General features: G+C 32.1%; 2 protein-coding genes across 2 annotated transcripts; both read right to left on the bottom strand.

Annotated features, from left to right (window-relative positions):
* Positions 1–693: 693 nt before the first annotated feature.
* Positions 694–13,254, bottom strand: LOC131074172 (G-type lectin S-receptor-like serine/threonine-protein kinase At1g61360). Its single transcript, XM_059218831.1, has 8 exons — positions 13,081–13,254; positions 6,002–6,128; positions 4,648–4,834; positions 1,588–1,738; positions 1,432–1,491; positions 1,124–1,377; positions 891–979; positions 694–749 (listed from the first exon to the last, which is right to left on the bottom strand). The coding sequence occupies exons 1-8, from the start codon at positions 13,252–13,254 to the stop codon at positions 694–696; spliced, it is 1,098 nt and encodes a 365-aa protein (XP_059074814.1).
* A 106-nt stretch (positions 13,255–13,360) lies between these two features.
* LOC131855797 (cysteine-rich repeat secretory protein 38-like) lies at positions 13,361–16,464 on the bottom strand. The gene is made up of 2 exons (XM_059218830.1): positions 16,338–16,464; positions 13,361–13,665 (listed from the first exon to the last, which is right to left on the bottom strand). Exons 1-2 carry the CDS (start codon positions 16,462–16,464, stop codon positions 13,361–13,363), a joined length of 432 nt encoding a protein of 143 aa, XP_059074813.1.
* Between the last annotated feature and the right edge of the window lie 243 nt (positions 16,465–16,707).

Below are 16,707 nucleotides of genomic sequence, written 5' to 3'. Positions count from 1 at the left end.
GTGCCACCAACAAAAATACTTGAACAATAAGATGAAAAAAAAAAGGCAAAAACATCTATTAGAGGAAACTTCTAGTCAAAAATATAGGTGCCAAAAGTCTAAAGAACTCTGATCAATAGAAGATGGAAGGTTGCCTCCACAAAAATTGGAATACAAGAATGTCTAACTCCAAAGCAAATCAAGTAAGCATTAACACCAACAATAGAAACCCCCCCATAATGCTAACAAGGGAGAGGCAAGACAGGTCCAATGATACTATATGTCATCATGAAGATGATGACTGAGAAGATAACTCTTTTTGTATTGAATAAATTTTTACCCTTTTAATTTAATGATATTTTTAGTAAAAGTTTTAGCTACTAATCAAAATAGAATTGCTTAGAACAAATTGAAAGATAATTTTATTTTGATTTCATATAAACAAAATATATAATACATTATTAATAAATATAATTATAATATTACCTGAATCATAATTTATATCATAGAATGATATCTATTTACAGCATTAAAATTCAGAGAGATATGCCCATTTGTACGAGGTAATTGATACAATACATAAATTTGTAGATTAACCCCACAACCTATCAACACAAATATTAGCTTTGTCCACAAACATCTTCGTAAGATTTGTAGTTCTCACTATACAATCATTAGAAAATAGTGCACGTCAACGCTGGTTTTTTGGTAATGTCAAACTAAGGCTAGTTGCTGATATAAAGAAGCAATGCTTGTAACTTCTGTTAACTCTGAAAAGCATAAGATAACACAGAGAAACATATTTCACAATTGACACAAACTTTTGTTAGGTCACTTTGCTTAAGCTTCACGAGAATAAATTGTTCTGCATTGCCCTATTGCAGTCATCGAGAAAAGTAAATGAAAGAAACCTGCCCTAGAAGTCAATAGTCTCCCCTCTCGAGGGACTGTATTTTTTCTCAAGTTTTCAGGAAATAAACTGTACTGCACTACACTTAAGCTAACAATAAAACAGAAGATATGATAAGTAAATGTAACACTAGGATAGTCTATTGAATACAATGGAGTTTGTGTAATTATTTCTCAGATGAAGACAGTGTAATTGAGCAGAATAGAATCGAGAGTTGTGTTTGTTCTAGGTCACCTTGCATCCATTTGAGTGATGGAGCTTTCATTTATAGAAGGAATCCCTGATACAGATGACTTAGTCGTCTCGGACGTTGTTCCCTTCTCATACTCTTCAGCCCCTGACCTTGACATTGACTTTGATTTTGATGTTGAAGGATGGTTTTCGCTATTACTTATAAAAGCAGGCGTTGAAGGATTGGGTAATGCCACTAAAGTGCTAGAGAGCATCATAATAACATTAGACATAACGGGACGAAGTGTTGCATCGGCCTGTACACATAAAAGGCTAAAATGAATTTATCTTAAGGCTTGTTCCTGATTGACTTCTGATGCCCTTGAATCTACCATATTCAGTGCATCTCCTCGCTTGAATAGTTTCCATGCCTGCATTACATGTCATTATATCACAAGAATTTGGATGTTTACTGGTTTAAAAATAACATTTGAGGAAAATGGGCACTGGGAAATTCAATTTCTTACCCATTGTATTAGGTTTTGCATTTCGTACGAAAGATGAATATCAAAATTTTTCCGTCCAGTGATGATCTCAAGCAGCAGCATTCCAAAACTGTAAACGTCTACTTTAATTGACAACTGTCCTAGCATTGCATACTCGGGAGCCAAATGACCACTGCATTGAAAAAGAATGTATTATTAAGGTTTATAAGGAACCACAAACAACAAAGGGTTGAAGATAAAATTTAAGAGAATAAATTTAAAAGCGGACAAGCTGCATAATCATCAATTTAAAATTAAAATGACACAAACTGCATGTTGGAAGTGGAGACTCTTTGAGAGGGGGGTGAATCAAAGTGTATAAAATTTAACACAAAACAGTTTTACAAAATTAGAAAAATCAGTTTTAGCAAATAAAACAAATTAGCAAAGAATTTACATGTTTCGAATTAGAACGAGTGAACTACAACTCAAGGAAAAACAAATTGTTGTCAAAGCATGTAAAAGTGATCATCCAATTATCCAAATGAATAATCTTTGTTATATGCTTTTAGGCAAGACAAGATGACTATGCTCCTTTTACAAAACAGATATAAGCTTAAATGAATATTGCAGTGACTACCAAGTATAACATGAACAGAAACAAAGAAATAACAACAATCTGGAATATCAGAGCTTTAACTAGTGAAACACAATGAGACAAGATTGAATACACAACACCAAGATTTTCATGAGTGGAAAACCCTCTTGGGGTAGAAAAACCACTCGGTAACAATTCCTTTTTATTATCTCAAAGAGCACCAACCCTATACAATGTTCAAGGAGCACCAACCCCTGTTCCTCTACAATATCAAGTTTCAATCAATGGTAGCCTTGAAACTATATAATATTGTAATCACAAGGTTATCAATGGTTGGAACGAGAAAAAAAATGAAGCGGTATAAAATACTATTCCAACTATAAGGAAGTCTTTTTCAACTTCAAACAGAGAGAGTAAATTTATCTCAACCTTTGAATTTGAAACACATTGTTTTCTGTGTATATCCCAATGCATACAAAAATATTTCTGACAAATACTTTCAGTTAGATTTAATCTTAACCTCTGAATCTCAAACACATTGTTTTCTGTGTGTATCTCAAAGCATACAAATATTTTTTTGACAAAAACTTCCAGTCTCTATAATGCTCGAAATATTATCTCTGCATATAAATCAGAGACCCAAAAAAAACCTCTTTTCTTTTAAAAAAAAAATGAATAATAACTTTGTCTTTACTCCTTCTTTTAAAAAAAAAATGAATAATAACTTTGTCTTTACTCCTTTCTTTCTGTCGCACAGCAGTGATTGAAAGCCATGCTTAAATAATCATTAAATCTCTAACAAACTTTCATAAAAAAATTCCAAACCCTTGAGTTAAACTCAGGTTGTATCAAAACTAAAATGTAGTTCGAAAAACTGAATGCAAATTGAAAAATATTTACTAATCTTTCCTTTTACTGAAAGGAACTGTTTTCATTTTTCAGTTCGAAGAACAAAGATATTGTGGAGATTATACCTCATTAAGGCAGCCAATAACTAAACAAAAATCTCACCAAATCTGCCACATTTACCTCCATGTCCAGCTCGTCCAAGTTTGTCTTACAAACTCCTAAATCCACCATTTTCCTAGCTCAAACAATCAACGAGTCACTCAGGAGAACCAACGGCTAGGGTTCGAAGGAATAAGAACACAAAGTGAAAACAATTATGTTTTTGCCCTAATCTCATTCCCACAAAAATTTTGAGACCTTTATTCCTTTTCATAATTATTTCAAGTCCGGTCATGTATAACTGTACATAATATTTGAAATCCATGCGATTCATATGAAATCCCCACATCATATTGTCTATGTGTACAACATTGTCCATGTGAATCATAATATCCAAGTGTTTTAAGTGCTTAGTCAAACAACCTATTCACTTACCTTTTACAACCACACAACCACTAATTATGATGGATAGGAGTCAAAGTTAACCATGATTAAGTTTAGCCACAATGCACACTTTTCAGCATCAAGGTCAAACTGGGGTCAACACACTCCCCTTTGTCCTTGATGGCAAAAACCATGCCAACAATGACCTGTTAATAAGAGTATGCCAAAGTAATATGTCACTTTATAACCACTGCCAATAATAAAGCCTATCAAATAATAAAGCCTGTCAAATATGCAGTATCAAGTATGACCATTGTATCAAATACCAATGACAAGTCAAGAAAAAAATAATGCCAAGATCACTGTCAAGATCAGAAGCCAAGATACCAATACCAAAATGCCAAGATCACTGTCAAGATCAGAAGCTAAGATACCAACACCAAAATATCTAATTGTCAAGAACCAAAGCAACCAAGATCACTATCAAGATCAGAAGCTAAGATACCAACACCAAAATATCTGACTATCAAGAACCAAACCAATGTGTGCAAAATACCAATATCAATATGCCAAGATATGTCAAATAATATCAATATGCCAAACCATGTGAAGGATACAAGACTGCAATATACAGTATAGCCAAGATGTGTTAATGAATAATATCAATATGCCAAAACATGTGAAGATACCAATGCAGATTATTGTCTGCAGATTACTGTCAAGATACAAGATACAGATAACAATTTTCTCCCGCTTTTTGTCTCAAGGACAAAGCGACAAAGAAGCAAAGTGCTGCTTGTGGAGAGCTATGCTCCCCCTTAATATGTGCAGGAACTAAGAAGAGAAGATTGAGAGAAAACTCCCAACCTATCTCAGAGCCTTTCAAATGTGTCTTTAGATAGAGCTTTTGTAAATATATCAGCAACTTGGGCTTGTGAAGGTACAAACACTAACTGAAACTCATTAGCCAACACCTGGTCTTGTAGAAAATGGAATTTGATGGCAACATGTTTAGTGCGAGAGTAAATAATAGGATTTTAAAAAGATTAATCACACTTGTATTGTCACAATAAATTGAAATAGGTTTAGCAACAGAAGTTCCCATATCAGTAACTTGATGAGACATCCAAATCAGTTGTGTACAACATGCAGTGGTTGCAATGTATTCAGACTTTGCAGTGGACAGAGTGACACAACCTTGCTTTTTACTGTGCCAGGCAACAAGACAATCACCAAGAAAGAAGGCAGGTCCACTAGTGCTTTTACGATCATCTAGACAACCGGCCCAATCGGAATCAGTGAAGCCAACAAGAGTGAAATCATTATTGCGAGGATACCAAAGACCATAATCTAGTGTGCCTTGAATATATCTAAAGATTCATTTTACAACATTCAAATGAGATTGTTTAGGTGCAGATTGAAAGCGTGAGACTAGACATACTGCAAACATTAAATTTGGTTGAGATGCAGTTAAATATAAGAGACTTCCAATCATTGACCTATACTCTGATTGGTTTACCTCAGGTGAGTCATCAGATTTGGTCAACTTACAACCTGCCTCCATTGGAGTGTTGATTGGTTTACAATCTACCATATTAAATCTTCTAATCATCTCTTTTGCATATTTGGTTTGTGACAAGAAAATACCTTGTTGAAGTTGTATCACTTGAAGACCAAGAAAGAATGTTAGTTCCCCCAACAGAGACATTTCAAACTCAAGTTCCATGATTTTAGAGAACTTTTTGGATAAGGAATCATTATTACAGCCAAAAATAATATCATCTACATATATCTCAACCACTAAGATATCATTACCTTTGAATTTAACATATAAGTTGTTATCTACAACACCTTTAGTGAATCCATTTGTTGTAAGATGACTATCTAGTCTAGAGTACCAAGCTCTTGGAGCCTGTTTAAGGCCATAGAGTGCTTTCTTTAATTTGTATACATAATTAGGTTTATCTACAATTTCAAAACCTTCTGGTTGTTCCATATAAACTTCTTCATCAAGATAACCATTTAGAAGGGCATTTTTAACATCCATTTGGTAAACTTTAAAATTTTTATAGCAAGAGTATGCAAGAAAGATTTTGATTGATTCTAATCTAGCTACAGGTGCGAATGTTTCACCAAAGTCTATTCCTTCCTGCTCAGCATAACCCTTGCAGACAAAATGAGCTTTATTTCTAACAACCCTTCCAGATTCATCAAGCTTATTTCTAAAGACCCATTTTCCTACTATCACATTTTTATCATCTAGCCTAGGCACTAACTCCCAAGTTTGATTTTTCTCGATTTGACTGATTTCATCTTTCATTGCATTCAACCAACATTCATCTGATAAAGCATCAGAAACATTTTTGGGTTTGAAATCAGTTACCAAACAATAATGCTTAGCCATGTGAGCCTGTTCAGTTGTTTTTTCCCTTCTTCTAGTCAAAATACCTGCATCTATATTGCCAATAACTTGACTTTGAGGATGTCTTTTTGTTATGATTTTTGAAGGTGTATAATGGGAAATACCTGTCTCTATATTTGAACTCTCTATATTTTCTTCATCAGAACTTGATGAACATATTTCATTTTTCTTTTCTATTTCTACAGGTTTAGGAACTTGATTAAGCTTTGTTAAAGTATCTTCCTCAACATCCTGCAAACCATAACTTAACAAAAATTGTTCATCAAACCTCACATTTACTGTTTAAACAATTTTGTTCAATCGATTATTGAAACATCTATTGGCTTTGCTATGAGTAGAGTATCCAAGAAAGATACCCTCATCAGTTTTAGCATCAAAGTTTCCTAGATTTTCTTCATCTCTTTTTATATAACATTTGGCACCAAAAATCTTGAAATATTTAATAGAAGCAGCTTTTCCATACCAGAGTTCATAAGGAGTAAAGATATATTTTACCCTAATTTGCACACGATTCAAAATGTAAACAGCTGTGGGTACAACTTCTTTCCAAAACCTGTCTAGCACATTTGCCTCATTGAGCATTGTGCGAGCCATTTCTTTGACTGTTCTATTTTTCTCTCAACCACTCCATTCTGTTGAGGTGTATGAGCAGCAGCATATTGTCTTTTAATGCCATGTTTTTCACAGTAATCAAAGAATTCTTGTGAAGTAAACTCACCACCCTTATCTGATCTTAAGCATTTTAATTTTAGATCAGTTTCTTGTTCAACCATTTTTCTAAAAATCTTAAATCTATCAAATGCTTCAGATTTGTGTTTGAGAAAAGTGACCCATACCATTCTGGTATAGTCATCAACAAAAAGCATAAAATATTTTTCACCATTTATTGATTTTGTCCTTGTAGGACCACATAAGTCTATGTGTACAAGCTGTAATGGTCTCGTAGAAGAGCGTTCTTCATATTTGAAAGGCACTTTTGTTTGCTTACCTTTTAAACACTCTTTACAAACTGAATTGAATGGTTTACTCAAAATAGGTAAACCTCTGACATTCTGATTTTTACTGATCCTAACCAAATTGTCAAAGTTTATATGTTCTAGGCATTTATGTCATAACTAATTTTATTCTATTTGACCCATAAGGAAAATTCCTTCATTATTTTCATAACCAGTGGAATCAAGCAAATTGTAAACATTGCCAATTGTTCTCAGGCCAGGAGCAACAGTTTTACAAAATTTATTTTTGATAGTACAGTCTTGAGAGCTAAAAGATACACTATAACCACTATCACAAATTTTAGTGACACTCAACAGATTGTGCTTTAATCCTTCAACAAAATACACATCATGAATAGGAGTGTCATCATTTAGCAGTAATGTACCTTTACCTCGTACATAAGCTCCTGAATTATCCCCAAATCGTACAAAGCCACCATTAAAATCTTCAAGATGCAGAAATTTATTTCTATCCCCTATCATACGGTGTGAACAACCACTGTCCAACACCCATAATGATTTCTTATTTGAGAGAAATGTAGTTTGCACTATCATTGACTACTCAATAATAGATACAAGCTTAGGTTTCCATACTTTATTAGCACTTGCCTTTGATTTGCACTGTGTAGTAATATGTCCAAAGGTGTTACTCTTATTGTACTTCACTATGTTTGGAAAGCCATAGGCTTGATTGTGTCCAAACATAAGAGTTCTTTGTTGTAGAAATTTGCAAGTGTTAACCTTATGGCCAAAACTATTTCAAAAGAAACAATATCCATGAAAGAAACCAAACCTAAAAGGTGTTGTTCTATTGAAAGTCTGAAATGATTTTCTGGTTGCAAGCTTGGTGTTCTTCTTTGATGATTCAACTTTATCAAAACATATACCAGCTAAATTTTTATGCAACTTTTGCTTATTCAAGATATCATTTAGATGCATTGTACTTTCATACTGCTCAATCTATTTTTGAAGTTTTGTGGACTGTTGTTCTAATGTTTCAATTTTCTTTTCTCTTTCTTCAAGAAGAGACTTCAAGTTTGAGATCACTAAGTTTGCATCATTCAACTTGACTTGTAGAATCTAATTTGAACTTTCATGTGAAGCTACAAGCTTCTTTAACCTTTTAATTTCTTTTAGAGCACAAAGCAACTCTCCTTCAAGATTAATTTCTCCTTGATCTGAATCATCAAATTTATTTTTTGTTTTGCTAGTTACATCTGCTAACTTTGCCATAAATAGGGTTTCATCACTTGCACAAGGTGAATCGTCTAATTCATCTCCAGATTCTTCTTTAGTAAAGAGACTCTTCTTTTTCTGGAAGGTATTGAATTTCTTTTTAGGATTCCACAATTTTTTTTTGTAAAATTTTTCTAGTTTTTCCTCTTCACTATTTTGATCATGTAGAGGACATTGAGCAACAAAGTGTCTAGCTTTGCAACAATTAAAACACTTAAAAGGTAATTTACCCTTATATTTCTTTTTCAGTTTTCTAACAAGAAGGGCTTGTATAGCATTTGAAAGTTCAGACTCACTGTCAATTTCTTCTCTACTTTAAAAGCTGGTTCTTTTGAAGAAGAAGGATTATAAACCTATCCTTGTCTCATAGGCAGTACAAATGCTTTGTAGGTTATCTAGTGTCATAGTAGAAAAGATTATCTTTTCTTCTAAGGTTGAAACCTTAGTTTCAAACTTGGGGAACAAGGTTCTAATCACCTTATTAAGAACTTCCTTTTCCTCAACATTTTCACCAAGACCCTTTCTAGAATTTACTATTTCATCAACTCTAAGAAAATAGCTTGTTACTGTTTCATCTTCTTTCATTCTCAAGGATTCAAACTGATTTTTGAGTGTAAGAATTTTAGACTCCTTAACCCTAGCATCCCCTTGATAAATAGTTTCAAGTTTTTTCCAAATATCATAAGCAGAAGAGCAATGCATGACTTTAACAAAGACATGTTTAGTAAGACCAGATAAGAGAGAATGCTTAGGTTTGGCATTTAACTCATATTTAGTTTTATCATTAGGGTTAGTAGGAAGACTGAAATGAGATAAGTTTCCATCCTAATCTTCCAGAACATATAATCAGTTGCATCAAAAAGAGGAGCTCTCGAAAGTGAAGAACATTCTTGAGTTTGAGCCATAAAAACTTCCAAAAGACTAGGAACAATCCCTAGGATAGACCTATATGGAGGGACCCTACGCTCTGATACCACTTGTTGGAAGTGGAGACACTCTGAGAGGGGGGGGAGTGAATCAGAGTGTATAAAATTTAACACAAAATAGTTTTACAAAATTAGAAAAATCAGTTTTAGCAAATAGGACAAATTAGCAAAGACTTTACATGTTTCGAATTAGAACGAGTGAACTAGAACTCAAGGAAAAACAAACTATTGTCAAAGCATGTAAAAGTGATCATCCAATTATCCAAATGAATAATCTTTGTTATATGCTTTTAGGCAAGACAAGATGACTATGCTCCTTTTACAAAATAGATATAAGCTTAAATGAATATTGCAGTGAATACCAAGTATAAAATGAATAGAAACAAAGAAATAACAACAATCTGGAATATCAGAGCTTTAACTAGTGAAACACAATGAGAAAAGATTGAATACAAAACACCAAGATTTTCATGAGTGGAAAACCCTCTTGGGGTAGAAAAACCACTCTGTAACAATTCTTTTTTATTATCTCAAAGAGCACCAACCCTGTACAATGTTCAAGGAGCACCAACCCTTGTTCCTCTACAATCTCAAGTTTCAATCAATGGTAGCCTTGAAACTACAGAATATTATAATCACAAGGTTATCAATGGTTGGAACGAGAAAAAAATGAAGGAGTATAAAATATTATTCCAACTATAAGGAAGTCCTTTTCAACTTCAAACAGAGAGAGTAAATTTAATATCAACCTCTGAATCTGAAACACATTGTTTTCTGTGTGTATCCCAATGCATACAAAAATATTTCTGACAAATACTTTCAGGTAGATTAAGTCTTAACCTCTAAATCTCAAACACATTGTTTTCTGTGTGTATCTCAATGCATACAGAAATATTTCTAACAAAAAATTCTAGTCTCTATAATGCTCAAAATATTATCTCTACACATAAATCAGAGACCCAAAAAAAACCTCTTTTCTTTTAAAAAACAAAAATGAATAATAACTCTGTCTTTACTCCTTTCTTTTTGTCGCACAGCAGTGATTGAAAGCCATGCTTAAATAATCATGAAATCTATAACATACTTTCATAAAAAAATTCCAAACCCTTGAGTTAAACTTGGGTTGTATCAAAACTAAAATGCAGTTGGAAAAACTGAATGCAAACTGAAAAATATTTACCAATCTTTCCTTTTACTGAAAGGAACCATTTTCATTTTTCACTTCGAAGAACAAAGATATCATGGAGATTTTACCTCATTAAGGCAACCAGTAACTAAACAAAAATCTCACCAAATCTACCACGTTTACCTCCATGTCCAGCTCATCCAAGTTCATCTTACAAACTCCCAAATCCACCATTTTCCTAGCTCAGACAATCAACAAGTCACTCAGGAGAACTGGCTGCTAGGGTTCGAAGGAATAAGAACACAAAGTGAAAACAATTATGTTTTTGCCCTAATCTCCTTCCCACAAAACTTTCGAGATCTTTATTCCTTTTCATAATTGTTTCAAGTCCGGTCATGTATAACTGTTCATAATATTCAAAATCCATGTGATTCATATGAAATCCCCACATCATATTGTCTATGTGTACAAAACTGTCCACGTTAATCATAATATCCAAGTGTTTTAAGTGCTTAGTCAAACAACCTATTCACTTACCTTTTATAGCCACACAACCACTAATTATGACGGATAGGAGTTAAATTAAACCATGATTAAGTTTAGCCATGATGCACACTTTTTGGCATCAAGGTCAAACTGGGGTCAACACTGTAGTATGATCATGTTTCTTACTATGTTCCTGCAACTCTTGTATCAATATGTGTCTTGTCTTCAGGAAAAACATTGGCTAAACCAAAGTCAGCTATCTTTGGATTGAGTTTGTGATCAAGCAAAATATTGTTTGCTTTAATATCTCTATGAATGATTTAGAGAAGACCATGTGCAATTCCAATAATGATGTGATAATATTTTCCCAATATAGCTCTCTACTCTTCTTCAAATCTGTTATCTAAGATTTCAAAATATTTGTTAAAATTTTATCTTTTCCAAACCAAATTAAGATTGAACAGAGACTTACCAAAAAGAAATATGTCCAAGCTCTTGTTGGAAAGATACTCATAAACAAGCAACCTCTCTTCTCCCTCGGCACAACATCCTAACAACTTTGTAAGGTTTCGATGTTGAACATTGGCCACCAATTTGACTTCATTCATAAATTCTCCATTAGTTTGTGCTGATTTGGGAGATAGTTTTTTCATTGCAATGTCATTTCCTTCTCTAGTTGTTCCCTAAACAATAGAAAAAATAAAATAAAATCTCTTTAATTAGGTAGACATTAGTTGATTCAATTATTATTTAGTAGAATTGTAGTTATTTAATAGTTCAAAGGTAAAAGTAAAAGAACATAATTTAATACCAAATCTAAGTCATAATAACTAATTCCTATCTTCCTTATAAACTAAAGGTGGCATCTAAGGTATGCATGTAAACCAAAAAACCAACATATATTTTCACAAACATAAATGTATATATAGAGAGTGTTTTAGCTTAAATTCAAGCTAGGAGATCTAAAATATTGGTTTATTGTTAAATGTTGAATAAAATAACAAAATAAGTATAAAAACAATAGAATATGTTTTTTAATTTGATAAAACAAAATAAATATTAGATCTAAAGAATGGGTTTAGCCACTCCATTTTGAATCATATTAAAAAACAATTATAAAAAGAACTGAATGCACATTCTTATTTGATTTTATGACGTATAAAAGATTTAATAATCCATTCAATTTTGATTCAAATGAATAAACAATTATAAAAAGAACCAACATACTTTCTTATTTCATAAAAATGGATAACTATCTAAACCATTTAATTATGAATCAAATGAAAAAATAGTTATAAAGAATAATTTCTTATTCCATAAAAATGAATAATCAGGAGATCCAAAAGATACACATAACCATTCAACTTTAAGCCAAAATGAAAAACAATTAAAAAAAAATTGAACATACTTTCTTATTTGATAACAATTATGAGATTAAAAGATACACTTAGCCATTCAATTTTGAATCAAATGGACAAAACAATTCTATAAGGAACTAAATATATTACCTTATTTGATAAAAATGAATAAGTATGATATTGAAAACATAGGATTAACCATTTAATTTTTAGTTGAATGAAAAAGAAATTATTAAATGATTTGAACATACTTTCTTATTTGATAAAAAATAATAAATATTTTAATCATTCAATTTTGAATCAAACCAAAAATCAGTCATAGAAGGAACTGGACATACTTTCTTATTTGATAAAATATAATAATTATAGTATCTAAAAGATGAGAAATAGCTATCTAGCCCCTAGGATGCACCAAGACATAAATGCCCTTCATACATTATAATGGATATCTTGAAGCATCGTAAAGACTAGACCTAATAATACAAATTTGAATAAAATAAAAAAATAATTATAACAAGAAATGTTCATACTTTCTTATTCAATGAAAATAGATAATTATGAAATCTAAAATATGAACTTCATCATTCAATTTCAAATCAAATCAAAAAACAATTATAACAAATACTTAACCTACTTTTTTATTTAATTGAAATGAACAACTATCTTAGATATTCAATTTTGAATGGGACATACTTTCTTTCTTGTTTGATGAAAAAGAATAATTATAAGATATAAAATTATAATCTTAACTATTCAATATTGAGTGAAATAGAAACAATTAATAAAAATACTAAAGCAAAAGATAATCTAGCTTCTGAACTTAATTTCTTAGATGGCAGATTGAGTCACACTCAGGATTGCTTTAGAATTCCTCTATGACTTTGCCATCCATTTCACAAAGAGATTGAGATAAAAGGGTAACTCGTACCTTTTGTTGTTGTCGGAGGAGTTCCATTAGCAGGAGGAAGGGCAGGTGTGGAAGTATTTGGAGTTGATCCCTCAGGGGAGGGAGTGGGCGACTGAACAGTCAAAAAAGGGAGATGTCTCATATCGTACCTTGCAGCTTCCCAACTGAACCTGGGCTCCTTGGTTTGAAGAATTGTTGATTTTTGCTCTTGCCGTATCCAGGCATGATGTACAATCTTGTATTGATATATCTCTCCAACACTGAACTAAACCATATAACATTCCTGAAGCAGAATAATTGGCAGATCCAGTAGCGAATCCCATATTTTCAGGGATGTAAGCTTTGTTAGACAGATTCGACAGAAGGCTACTGGTTGTGGACTTGAAAGTCTCACCGGTTATAGTATTCTGGTTTAACAGAATAAATCCATTAGTATCTAGTGTTGTGATAGCGCATGAAGCAGTCATCAAGCCATATTCGCCCACCTATGTCATTGGGGCAACGCTCATGAATACTGCTATTCGCTTCTACCACACAGTTTGAGCATTTCACTGACAATATATCTCCAGTACACTGCAGCAGACCATAGACCTTATTGGGATTTTGGCCATGGGAAGAAATGTTATACCCTGAACTTTGAGGTGCATTACGAAACAGATCGTTGATAACTAGATTCAAGTTTGTGGAAAAAGTGCTGCCATTGCTGAAACTTGAGGAATTATCACAGGTGTGCGCTACGTAAATACATATGACCCAACGAAAATTCATTACAAACAACAGGAGGACGGTTTGAAGAAAAGTTGATCCTCTGTAAGAAATAAAAGGGGAAGAATGGTGCTTCATCTTGTTCTTCCTTTAAACTCTGAAGCCAATTGGATATCATAGATAGCATGTGCTGGGAGAGTTCTGCGAGGAGATGAATTGAAATAAAGAGATAGGCATCCCTTTACTCGGTGTCAATAAAATTCAACAAATAAAAGTCAAGGGACTTGCATAGTTTATTGAAACTCCTTATCTTGACTTCACCGAACTGGCGGCTAAGACTGAGAGCCCATTCTTTTATAGAAAATCTGAGCATTTAACTGAGATATTTTCAAACAGCTGACATGCTTATAGAGGCATGGATTAGTGGAGCTTAGACAAATTTGAAATAATACTATATTTTGGCTGGCTGTTCAGTCAAGCATAAAATAGCCTTAAATTAATACTTTTTCTGTTTGAAATGGTAAAATTTGTGAATCTGTCAATAGGTCTTTGGTCTACGGGTGAAGTTGAATGGTTTCAAATGAGCTCATCAGAGATCAAATCTTGTTGAGTGCAAGGCTCTCATATCATAAGAGATGAGGTAGGATTGAGATTGTGATTGAGCGCTTTGTTAAGCAAGTATTTAATTATTTTATTATAATTAATATTAATTTATTATTATATTCAGTTATTGAAATTAATATTAAATTATTATTATAAATAATTATATTATTATATTTTATTAAATAGTTAAAAAAAATTAAAAAATCATTAAGATTAAAATAATTATTGTTATAATATCGTATCATTTGTTGAAAATGAAAATTTTGTAAATAGAACTTTCAATCTTAATATTTGCATTGTATAAGTCTACAACATAATGTACAATATTAATAATGAGCACATGTCAATATTTAATTCGTTTTTCATAATTAAATATTTTAAATACGAGGTTTGAGGAAGTTGGCCTGGAGTTTGACTGATGTTGTTTCCAGAGTTTCGTATTGCGATTGTATAAGTAGAGGTAGGGCCCAATACAAATGTGATTGTTTAGGTACAGTGGGGCCCATCATATTATTTAACATTTAAAGTTGACAATAATAACACGTGAAGAAAATCAATCCTCATTAAAAAGAAAATGACAAATTTTAAAATTGGACCATTCAAATGTGATTCAATTTGGAAATATGAGTTGGAATAAACAAAAAGGAACCATACTAGTCGCGCTTTTCACATATTTGTCTTCCTTACCTTCTCCTTTGTTGTGCGCACGTTTTGAATAATGAGGATTTGACTGGTTTCTTTTTATCGTTTTTGTGAAACTTGTATACGTTGTAATTTTCTTTTAAAATTATCTCATTAATTTGTTCTTAATAATATTATTGTTGTCTAAAGTAATTGATTTTTTTATACAAATTGGTAAATAATATAATTTTAATTTAAGATTGTTAGCTCAGTTTTATTAGTTTATTATTATCAAAATAGATTTATAACTGTGCAATTAATTTTAGTTAGATTTAAAGTTAAGAAATCACAAACTTCATGTTTGTTTTTATTATAGTTTTATTGAGGCATGTTGGGTATGGATTATATTTAAGTGAAAAGTCTAATTCATTTGGAACATCTAGCAAATCTATAGAGTGAATGCCTCTTGTAAACACTAACAAGTTTTGAAACAAATTATCCAATGACAACAATACCACATTATTATTATTATTATTATTTATTTTGTAGTTAACCAAGGAAAATCCACATCTACAAAAGTGGCTTGAAAAGAGAAATAGAATGTTATTGATTTTGATACATCAAACCAAGATATCTATTTTTTTAATGTGGCAATAGATCTATTTGGGATCCCTGGAACAATTAGATTCTCTATTGAACTAAGAGATAAGTACTTGATTTTTGTTTATTTAAATTTCAAACATTTAGTATAATATATTTTTAGGCACAAAAATCTTACTCCTAAGGTGTGTACTTATCAATTATTATTTAATTGATTTATCTTAAAAATTATCTAAGTGGTTTTTAATTTATATACATTTTTAGTTAACATATGTAATCCTACAATCCATATGGCTTATCTTTGGTCTATCTATTTTAGGGTTTATAAATTTGAGTTTTGTCTATTTTTTTAGCTTTATGTGACGTCTACTTATTATCATAGATTCATTCATGTTCCTTGGTGATTATTTTTCTTTATCTAATTATTATACCATGGATAATGATTGCATCTCAATGATGTTAAATTTCTCATCAATTTCCTAAACTTAGTTCCTAAGGGAACACTTTACATGTTTCCTTTACGTTTGCATACCCCAATTAGTATATGCCTTATGAAATTCACCACCTTCTCATTTAGTCGCCTAAGGGCCTCAGAGATATTTTTTCGTGGTAGTTCTCCTCATAGAAACCACGTCCCTAATCTTCTCATGGTTTTTATCAATGAAGGCTTTAAGGGATCTTATCTTTCCCTAATGATCAAGCTTGATTGTGTTAATATCCTTAGCAACATTGTAAATGAGAGAAAGCATTTTATCTACATTTTCCAGAGGCATAGGCTTGTTCATACTTAATTATTCCTCTTTCAATTTATCATAAAGGGAATTGACTCTTTCCTTGAGCACATTAACTTTAAACACCATCCAGTTAAAGAGATTACCTTGCCCTTCCATACCATCCTTGACGATCATCAGCATATCCCCTGACCCCATGGAAAAGGACAAATTATCCATATCCACAAGGGTACCTTTCACAGTATCAATAGGGATTTCAATATGGAAATCCATCCCCTATGGGTCACCCTTAGAATTAGGAATATCAACCTTGTCCCCTTCCATTTCAACAAATTTCTTTTTAACATTTATATTCTCCAAGGGATTTTTGACATGGTTAGTATTGAACACTTTTTTGTCACTAATGGTCGAATAAGATATATTTAGACCTTTTTTCTTTGTTTTCAAGTTTTTTAGTAGATTTGGATTGATCCCCCAACAAGATTTTACCATTTCTAGCAAAGCATGTTAGACAGT

This window comes from Cryptomeria japonica, chromosome 4 (assembly GCF_030272615.1).
Source record: "Cryptomeria japonica chromosome 4, Sugi_1.0, whole genome shotgun sequence".
Taxonomy (NCBI): Eukaryota; Viridiplantae; Streptophyta; class Pinopsida; order Cupressales; family Cupressaceae; genus Cryptomeria; species Cryptomeria japonica.
The sequence above is the reverse complement of the archived record's forward strand: the minus strand, read 5'-3'. Positions and strand labels throughout refer to the sequence as shown.

Excerpts from the sequence above, each read along its gene's own strand:
- LOC131855797 (XM_059218830.1), bottom strand. The coding sequence starts at position 16,464 with ATGGATTTCCATATTGAAATCCCTATTGATACTGTGAAAGGTACCCTT. Across the intron at positions 13,666-16,337 it reads GGATGGTATGGAAGGGCAAG|CGCACACCTGTGATAATTCC; the intron begins GTAATCTCTTTA and ends GTATTTACGTAG.
- LOC131074172 (XM_059218831.1), bottom strand. The coding sequence starts at position 13,254 with ATGGGATTCGCTACTGGATCTGCCAATTATTCTGCTTCAGGAATGTTA. Across the intron at positions 1,739-4,647 it reads GTCACTCTGTCCACTGCAAA|TGGTCATTTGGCTCCCGAGT; the intron begins GTCTGAATACAT and ends TTTTCAATGCAG. Across the intron at positions 980-1,123 it reads ATCACTCAAATGGATGCAAG|CTTAAGTGTAGTGCAGTACA; the intron begins GTGACCTAGAAC and ends TTTTATTGTTAG.